At 56.0% G+C, this 14,387-nt stretch overlaps 3 protein-coding genes across 3 annotated transcripts; 1 reads left to right on the forward strand and 2 right to left on the reverse strand.

Annotated features, from left to right (window-relative positions):
• DICSQDRAFT_52824 (uncharacterized protein) lies at positions 1-666 on the reverse strand (the record flags this gene model as incomplete). Its single annotated transcript, XM_007362701.1, has 1 exon — positions 1-666. A coding segment is annotated over one exon (666 nt), but the record flags the coding sequence as incomplete, so codon positions are not given.
• A 1,838-nt stretch (positions 667-2,504) lies between these two features.
• DICSQDRAFT_159921 (uncharacterized protein) lies at positions 2,505-9,307 on the forward strand (the record flags this gene model as incomplete). The annotated part of the gene is made up of 21 exons (XM_007362702.1): positions 2,505-2,546; positions 2,715-2,755; positions 2,809-3,001; positions 3,088-3,274; positions 3,328-3,710; positions 3,787-3,907; positions 3,961-4,022; positions 4,092-4,358; positions 4,456-4,576; positions 4,635-4,706; positions 4,767-4,994; positions 5,062-5,195; positions 5,256-5,353; positions 5,440-5,621; positions 5,701-6,600; positions 6,664-6,791; positions 6,850-6,914; positions 7,083-7,889; positions 7,941-8,005; positions 8,057-9,069; positions 9,187-9,307. 15 exons carry the CDS (start codon positions 2,505-2,507, stop codon positions 6,078-6,080), a joined length of 2,511 nt encoding a protein of 836 aa, XP_007362764.1. The 3' UTR covers positions 6,081-6,600; positions 6,664-6,791; positions 6,850-6,914; positions 7,083-7,889; positions 7,941-8,005; positions 8,057-9,069; positions 9,187-9,307.
• Positions 9,308-12,072: 2,765 nt separating this feature from the next.
• Positions 12,073-13,803, reverse strand: DICSQDRAFT_178508 (uncharacterized protein). The gene is made up of 6 exons (XM_007362703.1): positions 13,648-13,803; positions 13,524-13,576; positions 13,455-13,470; positions 13,151-13,323; positions 12,875-13,094; positions 12,073-12,817 (listed from the first exon to the last, which is right to left on the reverse strand). Exons 1-6 carry the CDS (start codon positions 13,725-13,727, stop codon positions 12,709-12,711), a joined length of 651 nt encoding a protein of 216 aa, XP_007362765.1. The 5' UTR covers positions 13,728-13,803; the 3' UTR covers positions 12,073-12,708.
• Positions 13,804-14,387: the final 584 nt, after the last annotated feature.

Below are 14,387 nucleotides of genomic sequence, written 5' to 3' on the forward strand. Positions count from 1 at the left end.
TCGGTATCCCGACTGCAATGTACGCTGTTGTTCATACCATGCCTTCGTCGCCGCCTTCTGCGCTGCCCCCCGAACGAGCTGTACAAGATCGGCGAGGAGCTGCTTCCCTCGTTCCCGTTCCCAAGTAGACCGGTAGTTCTCAGGACCCTGGCCTTCCTGGAAGGGGTACGGAACGTCCCAGTCGCCGGCGCCGGCGGGTACAGAGTTCAGCTTGCGGCGTTTCGGGGGAGGCGCGGTAAAGCCATGAGAATGGTGGCTACTTGTTTGTTCCGGGCTTCGGCTTCGCGTCTGGGCAGAAGTCTGTGCGCCAAAGCTAGGTAGCTGTGAACGTGGGGGACGAGAGGCGGTGGCAGGCGCGTGAGAGTACGTGTAGAAGGGATGGCTTGGTGGAGCTGAGGCCAGAGAGGGTGCGCGGGGAACGAGAAGACGAAGGAGCGAGATAACAACAGGGAGGATGTTCTTCTGCTGAAGAAGCGTTCCGAGAATCTGCTCGCTCGTGGGCCGCGGTAAATCAGAAGGATCCGACGGGCCTGGGCGGATAGGACGCTTCCCAATTGAGGGTTGTTGCGCTGTGGGCTCATCCTCGACAACAATCGGATTCTCGGCTGTCGTGCCTCGGGTGTAACGCGTTTTGGATAGGTTTGCTGGATTCACTCCACCGACCATACCTGCAACGCCCAGTAACGCCTGCTGATTTCTCAGAAAGTTGGGGGGAGGAGTCTCGTTGGGAGAAGGCAGGGCAATAGGTGGTGGCGTAGGACGAGGCGTAGTCGACGTCGTCCGCTCTTTTCCTTTCCTCGACCTCCGTGCGGCACTCTCAGTGCGCGGCGCGCGAGTGAGCTCTGCGCTATTTCTCCGAGAAGATCCCCCAATGGGCCGCAAAGGTGGCCTCGGCTGTGAGGGTGGGCGAGACAGGGGCTGAGAAGAGGGAGCAGCCGCGCTCGCACTCAACGATGATAATGCTGGTGGAGTGACTGGCAGTTCAGCGACAAGGTGGGAACCAGGAAGTGCAAGAGTCCCCACGTTTTGTGCTGTGCCGCTAGGAAAAGCTAGCGGTGATGGTGACCTACCTCTGGATGGCGATGGTGGAGGAGAGCCAAAGAGGGAACAGTCATCGTCGTAGTCGCTGCTTGTAGTTGAAATATCAGGCATAGCACTAGTCATACGTTCGGAGGTGTCAGAGGTGTAGGGGGCGAGATGGTAGATACTGGCAGTACCTCGTTCGAGTGCTATCGATTGGTGGCCGCGAGGATGAGGCGAGGATAGATCCAGTTTGGTGATGCTGCTCGAGATGGATGCTATCAGTAGGCCGTCGCTTCTGTGTTTTACGTGTAGCGCTACTTACCTCACGGAGCGCGTCCGAGGACGAGGAATACGGGGAATGTGTGGGGGTGGGGGTGCAAAACTGGCCTCAAAATCTGCGCGGAACGGATGGGACTGCAATGCCAATTAGCTCCGACCGAAGGTTTCTATCTCCGACACCCCTCCCAGAGGCCCGTTAGAAGAGCGACATACTCCGCGAGACCGGCCTCGGACACACTTGAGGGTCGCCGACATGGTCGATGATGCAGACCGCCGATGGTGACCATTCATAAAGATCTACACTCATCCCGGCTCGTCTACACCTGCCTGTCTGCCTGCCTAGAATGACGATGATTCATTCACGAATACATGCGTCGGCTCAAAGCCCGATTCGGCGAGTGAGACCGTTTTGAGAGGCTCCGGGATTTCCCAAAGTGCGAGGCTGAGACGTAGGTGTAGCGGTACGTCTGAAGGTTTCTTACAGGTCCGAGCCACCATCGCCACTGGACTTGCGAGTCGCATGGGACGGCGGCAGTCGCAGCCTAGCCACTCGTGAGCCGGGTACATTAGTCGTGGGTCGGCGTGCTCGCCGTTGGTCATAGGTGCCTAAATATTCCGGATCGTTATCAGCTGCAGAGGTGCGCACTGCGTCATGCACACTGCGCTCACCCATCCTCCGCTGAATTCCATTTTTCAGGCCTCGTACCTGCTACTTCTATCCTTCCTCGTCCCCAGCTGATCCATGGCCCATCGCCCTCGCCCCCAAGTTACTATTCCCCCTGGCGCCGCACCTCCCTCCAATCCGTCGCCTTCCGCACGCGAGCCCCCCCTCTCCCCGATTAACCTCTGGGCAGATCGTCGGCGTTCTTCACACTCCCCTTATACCCCTACCGCTACCTCATCCTATTTCAGCCAACGGATTTCTCTCGATGTTCCTGGACGACCCCCGAGCAGAGCCGCAAGCGCATATGAAGGAGACATAAGCCGAATATCCTTACCGGAACCCCAGCTCTTCCGTTCCTCCTCCCAGAGATCGACATACCGTTTGAACGGTCCGGTACACACCCATCGAAGTACCAGGAGCGAGTCTGTATTGACGCCAGACAGTCTCCTCACCCCTACAACGTACCCTGGCTCCATCCACAGTAGCGGGGACTCTGGTCCACCGTCGTTTGAGAATACTCCAGAGGTATGTTCTCTTCATGGTCTGCACAGAGGTGGACTGGCCGAACGGCGGAGACGGGGTCCATCCCGGGTGCCAGATGTTCTTCACTAGGAGGATCTCATCCGGGGGATATTCTGGACATCGAAACGTCTCCCTATGCTCATCCCGCTCGAGAAGCATCTGACAGGAACCTCTCGTGATGCCTGCTCAGTTCATTTCGCGTAGAAGCTAAATTCCCTACTCGCAGTTGTATGTCAAGGATCTCTCTTCCGAGCTCTCTACTCTATCGTACGTGCACTTTCCCTTGCCCAGTGTGAATTTCGACATGTATAAGTTATCAGTATCGACTCGGACGAAGCACTTCTCAAGTTTCATAGAGGGCAGCTGTTGGAGATCGACGAACTGTGGTACCGATTAGTGCCACCAGAAGCTCGTGAGGTTTTAGATCAGAAGGAAGTCCAACGCCAGTCTATCCTCTTCGAGCTAGTCAAGTCTGAGAGAGACTATGTTTCCGATCTGGAACTCGTCCAGGAGGTGGGTCATCTCTTCTGTTGCCACAATAATGTCCGACGGGGCATCCTGAAAGTAATAAGCGCATACGCTGACACTTACTTGAGCAGGTGTTCATAGATCCCCTGAGAAATACCCTGGCGGTCCCGGACAATCGTATCGCTACGTTTATATCGGAGACCTTCTTCAACATCAATCAAATCCTCGCACACCATCAGCGGATGTTATCTGCCCTATTTGACCGACAACGAGAGCAGTTTCCTTTGGTGCAGAGCCTAACGGACATTATCCTCGACAGTGAGTACTCTTCGTTGCCGCCTGATTACAGTATCGATCTACACCTCTGTCAGACAGCCTGAAGTTTCGACAAGACTATGAAGAGTACATTGCACACTACCCCCTCGCGGAAATGCGCCACCGGAACGAAATGCGGCGGAACCAGCGCTACCAGTACTTCCTCCAGCAGTGCTCGCACAATCCACGTGTGCGGAAACGTGACCTCATTACCTTCATCTCGCGTCCCGTCACCCGCCTCCCGCGACTGCTGCTACTTCTGGAGAACATCAAGAAGTATACGGACCCTGACCATCCCGACTTCGAAGCTATCCCACTCGTGGTCGGTATCCTAAGCGACTTCATCAAGGGCGCCCAGCACGGCATCGAGGAGGCCGAGGAGAAGGTGCACTTTTGGAGTTTGTGTGAGAGCTTGGCATTCCAGAAGGGCGAGATAATCGTGCGTTATCGTTCTTCATGCTCTCATTCCTCCCAAGACCAAATCCAAACAATAAACAAAATTTGGTCAACGTCAGGACTTGGACCTATACGATGCAGCACGGTCGTTACAGTACCAGGGCCAGCTCTCGAGGCGATATAAATCGGAGATGAACTTCCACTGGGCGGACCTGCATGTCGCGCTACTCGACAACTACCGTGCGTTTACCTTCCTTCCCACTGTCTATCCATAGGCTAACTAGATGCGATAGTGTTGCTTCTGAAACCCGATGCACGTCCTAACACAGTCATAAGACATGCTGTCGTTTCAAGAGTGAGTCTCTAGCCAAGCAGTAGCGCTTCATCACCCATGGCGAACCCACGGCTAACCTATCACTCACAGCCAATACCTCTCGACTACTTGCGATTAGCGGCGTTCGACGGGCCACCCGAGAATCGCAAGGAGAAGTCGGAGGAGGGTAGCCTAGGGCTTCTGGATCGAGTACGCCCGCGGTATCGGCCGATGTTTCCCTTTACGGTGTATCACGCCGCAGCTAAGATGACCCGACGATACACACTGTACGCGTCGAGCGAGGCCGAGCGCCAAAAATGGGAAGAAGTCTTGACGCATACCCTACGAATGCGGACCATCAGGCAGGAAGGAAACAAGGTGCGGGAGCAGGTTCACCATATCGCGCGGACGAGTCATCGCCCCGATTCTTGTGTATATTGACCGGCTACTGTGGTGCTTATGCTCCTTTCGCCAGTTCTTCGAGCCGTTCGTAATCAACGACGGCTTCTTCAAGCGGCCTGAGCTCGCTCTCGTCAACAATCCCCATGCTGTCGGGTCGCACTACACAGGCCCCGTTACTGCTGTGACGAAGATGTGTACGTATAGGTACTCCGTTGTCTCGCCTGTGTTGAACCAATTGACCAGAAAATGCAGATAGCAATGGCGTCAAGTTCAGAGCGGTGGCTTGCCCCTCAGGCGTGTATATCGCTCAGAAGGACGAGCCTGGTGCGTTTTCCGCGACTTGTTGCTAGCCTTCGTCTGATCTCTTACGCCGCCGTCTACTAGCGTTCCGCAAAGTCCTAGATGTTGACAACCCAACCTGTCTAGTTGCTATCGAGGAAGTCAACAAGTTCTTTGTCTTGCACGACTACGGACTGTGCTCGTACTCCCTGGATTTGGTCGCTCGAGCCGCTCTCGGGATGTCGAGCGTGCAGAGCGTAGAAGCGTCGCGAGAGCGTCTGGCGACCGATGTCGTCTTCTTTCGCGCCGGAAAGATAGCAAAGCGTGTTGTCGGTGAGTCTCATAACTAGTTCATTATCCGTCTAGTACTTTCTTGACGCGAATGATGTGCTTCATCTAGTATTGTACGTTTCGAGGAAGTACTACGCGGTGGTGGCGCAGCTATCTGCTTTGGAGGTGGTAAATAGGGGAGACCCCAGCGCCTCGTCGAGACGAATCGCCAATGGGCTACATTCTTTCCGGCCTTTTGGAGAGGTGTGAAGGCTTTAGCCTACACGAGTGTACCTAACCGGAACTGACCTGGAAGAGCAACAGTCCTTAACGATACCGAAGGATACCCACAACATCAGCGTCTTCAATAACCATGTTGTCGTCTGCTCAGAGAACAAGATTCAGATTGCGGACCCTGCGAAGTACGTCAGCATCATGATGATGTTTCCTTGTCTCAAGCGCGCGATGCTGATCATCAGCTTCATCATCTTTGTGGGTCTCCGTGCAGCTTGCGCCTGAGTGGAAGTCATCGCACCGCGTCGTTCCCAGACTTCACCGATGCCGAGACACAGATCAACTTACCCATGTCGTCGCTCAAGAACCGCTGTCAGAGCGCCAAACCGCTGGGGCTCATCCGCTGCCCGAAGTACGACAAGGACGACAAGGACGAGTTCCTCGTAATCTATGATGGTGCGCTCTTCACTCCCTTGCTCCTTCCTCCCCTCTCTTGCCGCCATTCCTATCGACGGTCCTGACGATGACAGCACAGAGCTCGGCTGCTATACGGATCAGCATGGTGTCCCTACGCGCAACTCCGGATACCTCCGCTGGGAGGTCAAGGCGGTCTCATACTCGTATCGCGGGGACTACATCATCCTCTTCTCGCCCGAGTTCATTGAGATTCGCACCGTCCGGACGGGCAAGCTCATGCAGGTCATCGAGGGTGAGGACATCCGCCGCGTTGACGTAGGCTTGCTCAGCGACGGGCGCGACGCGACGACGCTCGTGGCGTGGAAAGGCCGCGAAGAGCGTGGGCTTGTTGTCGACACCCTCGTCGAGCTAATCGAGACCGCCCCGCTGCAGCACTCCAGTTCACGCGCGTCCGAGGTGCGCAGCGAGCAGCAGTGGGCCGATTTCGACGAATTGTGACGATCCAGATGTATTTTCCCTTACTGTACGAGGTCGGACGCTCCTAACTGACATGCAATGTGGCATGTGAACTGCTCTCTGTGTAACACATATACGAAGCTCATGGCTCGAGGTATCTGTGTGATATAGTTTATGTCTTGCTTAGACCTTAATGATTCCGAGGCGCACGCTTATGGACATGTATCGGTAGCCACAGTGAAACCCAGGTATATTGCAAAGATGTACTCCCGCCTGAAAGTGACCAGCATAAATAAACCCAAGAGTCGCGCGAGGTGCTAAGGCGTAGGAATAAAGATAGTGATACATTCGGAACCGTATCGTCATCGGCGAGTCGAAACATATCTACTGACACAATCTGTTATGTGGGGGGCCGGGTATCTGTCGCGGCGCGGAAGGAGGCGGCAATCACGAACTAGAGGACTTCGTAGACACGTCGTGTTAACGGAGGGTATATGCACTGCACATCGAACGAGACGCCCTTAAACCGTGAACACCGTCATGCCCTGGAGGTTGTTCGGGTCTGTGAACGAGAGGTGCAAATGTCAGCGACCTCAACGATGGAATGGTGAGGACGACTACGCACTGATGGAGATGCCCGCAGCACTGGTAGGCCCAGAGATGTCAAGCGTGGAAAACCTCTCCGCAAGGCCGGGGGAGTCGAGCGCAATAACGTCGACAGAGGTAGCGTTTGCTGCCAAGACGTACGCAAAGCTGTGCCGGAACTCGATCAATGCATGCCCAGGGCAAACGACCGCGGACGAGAACTTACTCTCGGCCGTTGACGGTACCAATATCAAGATCGATCGTGGCAGAACCCGGGGTCAAGAGAGTTTGCTGCATGATACGGGAAGATCGTCAGTCAATGTCTCCCGCTCCCAATCCAAGCCAATGATTAGCGCCTAGCATCCACAGAAGTCCACGATCACGGGCGGTACGGCGATCACAACAGAGGCAGGAATAAAAAGAAACCGGGAAATAAATCGATGGAGGAAGATGACCCACCCCAACGATCGTACCCTTCAAGTTATCGTCGACGTGCACCTCCGTGACCGCAGAGGTGCCGATGTCGGTCACGTAGAAGTTGCCCGTCTTGGACGAGAACGCGGACCAGCACGTCGCGACCTGGCCGTCGATCGCGTTCGCCGAGCTCTTGCTGTCGTCCGCGAGGTCGAGCACGTCGAAGCCGATGCCCGCGTCCGTCGCAAGGATCGCGTTCTTCCCGGGGATGACCGACATCCCGAACGGGAGCAGGCCGCCCTTGGCCGGCGCGACCTGCTTGAAGTCCGCGCTCAGCGAGCCGTCGGCCGCGACGTCCCACACGGCGAAGAAGCCCGCGTTCGGCGGGGTGCCCTTGACGGAGACGATGAGCTGCTTGCCGTCCTCGGAGAAGAGGATGTGCGACGCGGTGCCCGCGGGGCCCGCGGGCGGCGTGTCCGTCTTGAGCTTGTCCGTGAGCAGGCGGAGCGAGTTGTTGATCGCGAGCGGCCCGAGCTTCTTGTCGACGCTGTAGCAGTTCACGCCGTTCACGCGGCCGCCGTTGAGCACGCAGAAGCGGGTGCCGTCGGCGTTGAACGCGACCGAGATCGGGAACTCGCCCTCGGTCGAGACGGGGTCGCCGAGCGCGGTCAGCTTCGTCGGGTTCTTGGCGTTGATGGAGAACAGCGAGACGGTGTCCGAGCCGGGGTTGACGGCCGCGAGAACCTTGCCCTTCTTGGACGCCTTGATGCTGCCTTGAGAGAACAGAGCGTCGGGGCCGTCCGCCTTGCCATGAGATCCACGGCCACCAGCATCGACAGCGCTGTCGAGATTCTGTGCAGTGCATTAGTAAAGTTTGAAGGAAGAAGGCACAAGTCGTATTACCAGGGAACCATCAGCATTTATGGTGGCGACGAGGATCTGGTTCTCATTGGGGTCATTGGACAGGACTGTTGTAGTCAGCCATCTGTGCTCTAACTCATAGAAGTACTGGTGCTCACGGTAAACAGCACCGGCCGCGTCGAGGCGGGTCGTCCCAGCCATCTTCCTAACCGCACCCGCACCAGCTCGACGCTGGAAGGGGACCGCGGACACGACAGTAACGGCCGTGAGGACAGCGGTGAGCAGGGCTGCAGAGAACTTCATCTTGGCCGGTGGAGTGTATTAGTAGAAAAGATCGACGAGTCGTATACGAAAGCCGGACAGCCGAATGTGTCGTAAGAGAGTGTGAAGAGGGAGAAGATGATGTGAGCACAGCTCCGGCGTCGAGCACGATGAAAACAACCGGGACGGAGACCAGCAGCGCCGCGCACCCAGGCGGAAACGCGAACGGGAAGAGGAGGGAGGGAAAACAACGAAGGCGAGCGGGGACTGGAGAAAGACACCCCGCCCGAGCCCGGTCCGCTATAAGGAACGGGCGTAGATCTGCTGATGAACTGTCGACGCGGACGACACTCGTCCACATCAGCGTTCGGCCCCTGGCGTCGGCGCTCGCGTTTCGGCTTGGACCTGCAATGCTGTGTATGGTCCAATGGATGTCGAGGATGCAGTCGGTTACGATCATCCAGCCCTCCGGCGTTGTCGTGTTGTGAGTATTAGAGCCACACCAGGTGAGTGAATGCTGCAAAAAGGAGTTTGCACGGCTATGTTACGAAGGCCATGCGCTCTTCCCATATCCCTCGTCCCGACGGAGAGGGGAAGCGAAGGACGGTCGAGAGCGAAAAGTCCTGGACGAGGGAGCTGCTCTCCGACGACACTGCACGACATATCACGACGCCCAACGGACCACAAGACCGTCGGGAGCGCGGAAAATGATGCAGTTCAATGTTGACATGATAAACGTCGAGACTCAGGGCGAGTATAGGCCGCAGATGACCTGATGCTACTTACGTTTACGACCTACCGGGTATGTATGTACCTCCCCGACGGTTTGCGTCCTCCGAAGGGCATACATATGTCGAGAACTGCGCTATATACACCTCCTTCTCAGGTGTCAATTACTTCGCCAATGTACCTGCAACGGTCCAATGAGTCAGGAGTGAGGTTGGAACGTCCGCGGAAGCAACGGTCGCGAAATGCAGTGCATACGCACAACCCGCTTGAGCATGCAGGTTTGATGGGAGATACTTACAGAAAGTCGTCCAACCAGAGGTTGGTGTGCCGCACGATTAGAAATTTGGCAGAACCCAAAGCGCACTCGAGCGTGGATTGTAAGTCCGGGACCTGGCAAGGAACGCCCTGGTACAGAAGCGACCGCAGCAATGCATCCTCATGCGCTCATCAACTGCAATGAGAGAAATCCTTCCACATACTTACCGTCGCCAGCCGTGCGTTCACGGCACAGTGATTTGCATAAAACACTGCAGGTTGCATCCGCGCGACAAGCTGCTTGCCCGTGTTTGTTCCCGGGCGGCTACCGCACGAACTTCTGTTTCGGGCACTGGGCGCTCAGGGATATGCTAGCCGTTGAGAAGATGCTTTAGTTGGCAATCCCATGGCTGCTTCGGAATGAACTGGAAGTTATGTGTCTACACTCCTCCTCGTACTGTATCTCATCCAAATCAATATAGGTACAGAGAATGTTGAGCCCTTCCGTCCCGGAAAAGCGCTCCCCGGGAATGCCAAATAGCAACAAGTAACCCCCACGCGCGCGACCTGCAATGTTTTTTGCAAATCACTGTAATCGACGCGGGATCTCGCATCCAACGGGAGAGGTACGAGTGTCATTTGCGAGTCCGCGGGCGGTGCCGCCTCGTCTCTGGATGAGATTGTAGGAACATGCATCGCATGCGCGGCAAAGGACATCAGAAGCAGACATAAGGTCGGCCCGTTGTCTTACATACTACGCCCTCTGGAGATACGTATACGAGACGGTCAAGCGGCAGAGGACCCGCTGAGCGCCATCATATCCTGCGAGGGCGACGAAACGTACGACTGCAGCGTTATCAATCGTGTTGGTGGGTCGCCCCTCGGAAAAGCCTAGGAGAAGTCCCGTCGGTGATACATAGGCAAGACAAGGCACGAAGGAGAGCTGTGATGGCAGGTGATAGCGCTCGTGGACGACTTGACGGGCGCAAACCGAATCTGATCTACACTTTCTGTCCGGAATGGAAGTGCAGCGATGGGGATCAACCTGGGCGGGCACCAAGCCGCAAGACCTCCAAGTACTATCGCGACCCTAGTGTTCGGACAGACCCCAGTGATCGGACAAACGACCGTATCTCCTTCATTGTACACCCGATGAACTTGCAGAAGGTAGGTGCTCATATGTGTTACAAATCAGCAGCAAAAAGAACTGAATTTATATCATAAGCCCTTGGGGCGATCTTGAGGAAGGGAGTGGTGCAACCCATCCCTATCAAAGCTTCGGGAGTCTCGCTTCGTATCCCTCTTCGGGCGCTTCCATCCAAATCTCGTGTACGTATTTCAACCTACGCATATCACTCAATACCCAATTTTCCGAGGCCTGCTCAGGGGAACACAGAGGAGAAACAAGAAGCAGCCCTCGAGGGCGTGACAATGCAGCCACAGTTTGACTCTCCGACTTACTCGGGATGCTCGGCTAAGGCTCATCAAGCTGGAGCACGGGGATTCCCCGAAGACCGGCAGGTGGAGACTGGGGTCAGGCCCTGTATATCCTGTCTCCATCGCTCGTGTCTCCTTCAATATTTCTCATGTTTGGCACATAGTCTATGCATATGCATCTCCTTTTGCATGCCAAAAATGAGCATTATCGGAGTACAGGAAAGTACATAAAACGAAGGGATTTCGCAGAGGGCGCCTTTTTGTCCGAACACTGGGGTCGCGATAGTACCCAATCGCCACTCACGCGCCGACCACGCGAGCGAGGACGATGGTTACCAAGACCAAGGCCTAGGCTGTGCATCGTCGGAATCCAATCTGGCAACCCCTCTCTTCCTCGACTCCACAACGCCTTGATGACGACTCTCACGTATGTAGCATTTCGCACCGCTGGCCGAAGTGCGCGCTCTGCAGGCGGGACGGGCAGCCAGCAATCTACCTCTCCAGATCATACCATGCGGACCAGTGCGTCTCGATCTAACATCATGATTCCCTCCTGTATCAGGTGGCCTAGCAAAGATAGCGGGAAGTGACGGCTGTCAGAACAGATGAGAAGGTCTGTTATGAGGACATCTCCCGCCTCGGGTTCTCGATTCCCTCCTGTGCCATGCTATCGGCCGCCTTCTATGCATGAAGCCTTGCAATTGGTTCTTGTTCGCGTCTCGGGAATGGTCGTGCGACGTGTTAGACGGTAGATGGGAAGTCGCGGCTGATGGACGGTAGCCAAGCCGGAAGCAAGGACTTCCCATACATTGCGCCTTAAGACATTGACAACAAGCACTCACAACACAATAGTCACAGGTCGAAGAGCACTTGCAATGGTCCACGCGCCGTGTCGAAAATATTTCCCACAAATTTCCTGCGTGTCGAGACCCCGAGGCTTTACAGCTAACTGCAAAAACATGGAGCGTTTGGGTCCGCTCTGCGCGCGCGCCTTGTTTGGCCGCCTGCCCGAAACAGTAGGCAACGGCGCTTGAAGACATACTGGCTCTGCCTTGCTCCTCTCGCATCCACTGCATTTACATCCGCAATTGAACCTCTACACACATCGGAATTGGATGTGCTGCAGTAGTATGCATCTGAGACAGTCGCGTTATGGGTCCTCTCACTATCACAGTCTTTGCGAACGAAAAGTTTCTGCTCGCACATACGCCCGTGAGAACCCCGTGATGTGAGATAAGCGCTTGAGACCACATAACGGTGATACCTGGGTATACAACTTACACTCTTCCCCAACTACCCCAAGTTACATTTCTCCCAGCCATCATGTCATCACCTTGCGTTCTGGGCATTTATTTTGGGACGCCTTGGTCACGACGCATTGCGGAGCATCGGCGCGCATCAACGTGCACCGACGTCATGTGCTCGTGCATGGAGCGCCCTCTTCTACTGTTTCGGGCAGGTGGCCAAACAAGGCACGCGCGCACAGAGCGAACCCAAACGCTCTCTGTTTTTGCATGCAGTTAGCTGTAATCCGACTCCAGGAGCACAAACACAAGCGTATATCAGGCAGTGGACACTGTCCGCGGACGAGCTTGACCAGTAGAAGCGGGTTACATACTCCAGCTCGTCAGATCTGGTTCCCCACAGCTGTTGCATCGTCCCCAAGACAACAGCCACACCACGCAAGCACTAATACGCACGGGAGTCCAGAAAAGGTGTTTAGGGTGGAAGACTAGGTACTAAACTAGCTACTATCTGGGTAACGCACAAGCCGGAGATACAAGGGACAGGAAGCAGACCGTCTGCACGGGGCCAGACGGCCACCAGACCATGTAGAAGAAGCTAGCTAAAGCCAAGCTATACAACAAAAGCCGGGGAGGAAGAAAACACTACAACGTCAACGCGTGAGGAGATATTGGTAGCGGTATGAGATGGTCGAGAGGTATGAGCAAGGTAAAGGGGGAATACCGTACGCGTACAAGGAGGGTGGGCTACGACCAGGGGTGGCCGGGGGGAAAGTCTCTTGGGCATGCAGTTCGAAGCACCGAAAGTCAGGGATGTATTCTACTCGTGTTTTGGGTCTCCAAGGTCGATCCGCGAGACGAGAGCTCACAGATGCGTCGTGCACTCAAGCGAGGATCGCGGCGGCAATGGCACCAACGATACCGACGAGGCCTGCAGACGCAATGTTGGAGAACGCGCCGTTGCCGGCTCCGGCAGTGGCAGTCGACGACGACCTGAGCATTCGAACGAGACCGTCAGACATGAACGATGTTTCGCGGGGCATTACGTACGAGGACGAAGCGTGGCTGGCAGTACCACTAGCGGAGCCAGAGGTGGTACCAGAAGCGGGCTTCGAGCTGCCAGCGGTAGTTGCAGCACCAGACGTAGTGCCGCTGGCAGAAGTAGCACCGCTAGCAGAAGTGACAGGGGCAGTCGCGCTGGTGCTGGCGCCGCTGGTGGCACCTGAGGCGGACGACGAGGCCGAGCCGCCGTTCAAGCAGCTGCTGTCGGCTGAACAAGGATAGTTCAGAGGGAGGCAAGAACGCGCGAGAGGTGCAAAAACGTACGGCCGGGGTTGATAGTGACAGGCGCACTCTGAGCCGTTGCACCAGTAGAGTCAGTCAGAGTGAAACCGATGGAGGTACCAGAGGTGATGTTGGTCGGCCAGGTGAACGAGGTGCCCGTGAGGCCGGAGTACTGCTGGAGAGCGGCGGCACCAGGTTGGCCGCCAGGAGTGATACTTTGCGTAAGAGTATGAGTAAAGAGGGAGCACATTGCAACCAAAGATAAGAGTCACATACGCCTAAGCAAACGAAGGGTACGGCCCCAATCGTTACCAATTGATTTAATTTCGTCACACAGCTCAAGCTTACCAGGAAGTAGGGAGCTGTGTGATATGTTGGTAAGCACATCGCCTGGGCGTAGAAAAGAATGACTTACGGTTACCGCCAGACCAGGTGAGCTGAACGGGAACACACTGGGTAGGGGGGTTACTAGCGCAAGGTGTTAAGGCCACGTTGTTGGGCAACAGGGGAAGCAGAGCTGAGCTGTCGCAAATACTCACGGAGTGTTGATCTGGAACTGAGCGCTCACACCTGCAACAAGCAGGGCGGCGGCGACAACGGCAGTAGAGACGGACTTCATAGTGACAGCGGGCGGAGGTGCGACGAGCGGTGCGTGCCGGAAGAATGAGCGAAGGGAAAGGGCTCAGAGACGGGGCGAACGGTTGCACTGTCAACGGGCCCCGTACTATATACGTCGGCGCCGCCCGGTGTTTATTTGGCACTCCGCAGGCACTCCGGCCACTCGCTCGGTCGCGGTATCATCGACGTCTCCCTTGGCCTCGCCCGTCCCAGCCCTATTCGCCGCCCATTGTGCTCATCCCCTCCTGTCCTACAGTCAATGTCGCTAGGCCCCTATGCACTCGTTCCATCCTTGGGGTGTTTTGCGGGCATCGTGCACCGGTGTCAATGCATAGGATGTGGACGTGGGCCGCCCGAGAGACGGGTCCGTGTGAACGGGCCGTGATGATCAGGCTCTAGCGCCGATTCCAGAGAAACCTCCCTCGTAATCGAGTCCTCGTCCTCGGCAAGCTCGTCCGCTTCGACGCCCCACATCACTCCACTGTCAACTATCGCTGTGGACGCCAGGTGGTCAGTTGACGAGAGGTGCGTGCACTTGCTAAGTACCAAGTCCGCCGTAAGGCTAAACGCGGGGCTGAAGGAACGGATGTAACCGTGGACCGACTCGGAACAACGTTAGGGCCCTTCCTGCGGGCACAACCAATCTGCCAGGACATTCGAT

Source organism: Dichomitus squalens (genome assembly GCF_000275845.1).
Source record: "Dichomitus squalens LYAD-421 SS1 unplaced genomic scaffold DICSQscaffold_4, whole genome shotgun sequence".
Classification (NCBI taxonomy): domain Eukaryota; kingdom Fungi; phylum Basidiomycota; class Agaricomycetes; order Polyporales; family Polyporaceae; genus Dichomitus; species Dichomitus squalens.

What these genes read in the sequence shown, in the direction of transcription:
- DICSQDRAFT_178508 (XM_007362703.1), bottom strand. Translation starts at nt 13,727, where the DNA reads ATGAAGTCCGTCTCTACTGCCGTTGTCGCCGCCGCCCTGCTTGTTGCA. An exon ending in CAGTTCCAGATCAACACTCC is followed by an intron (nt 13,577 to 13,647) that starts GTGAGTATTTGC and finishes ACCTTGCGCTAG; the next exon opens with TAACCCCCCTACCCAGTGTG. An exon ending in TGTCACTATCAACCCCGGCC is followed by an intron (nt 13,095 to 13,150) that starts GTACGTTTTTGC and finishes ATCCTTGTTCAG; the next exon opens with CCGACAGCAGCTGCTTGAAC.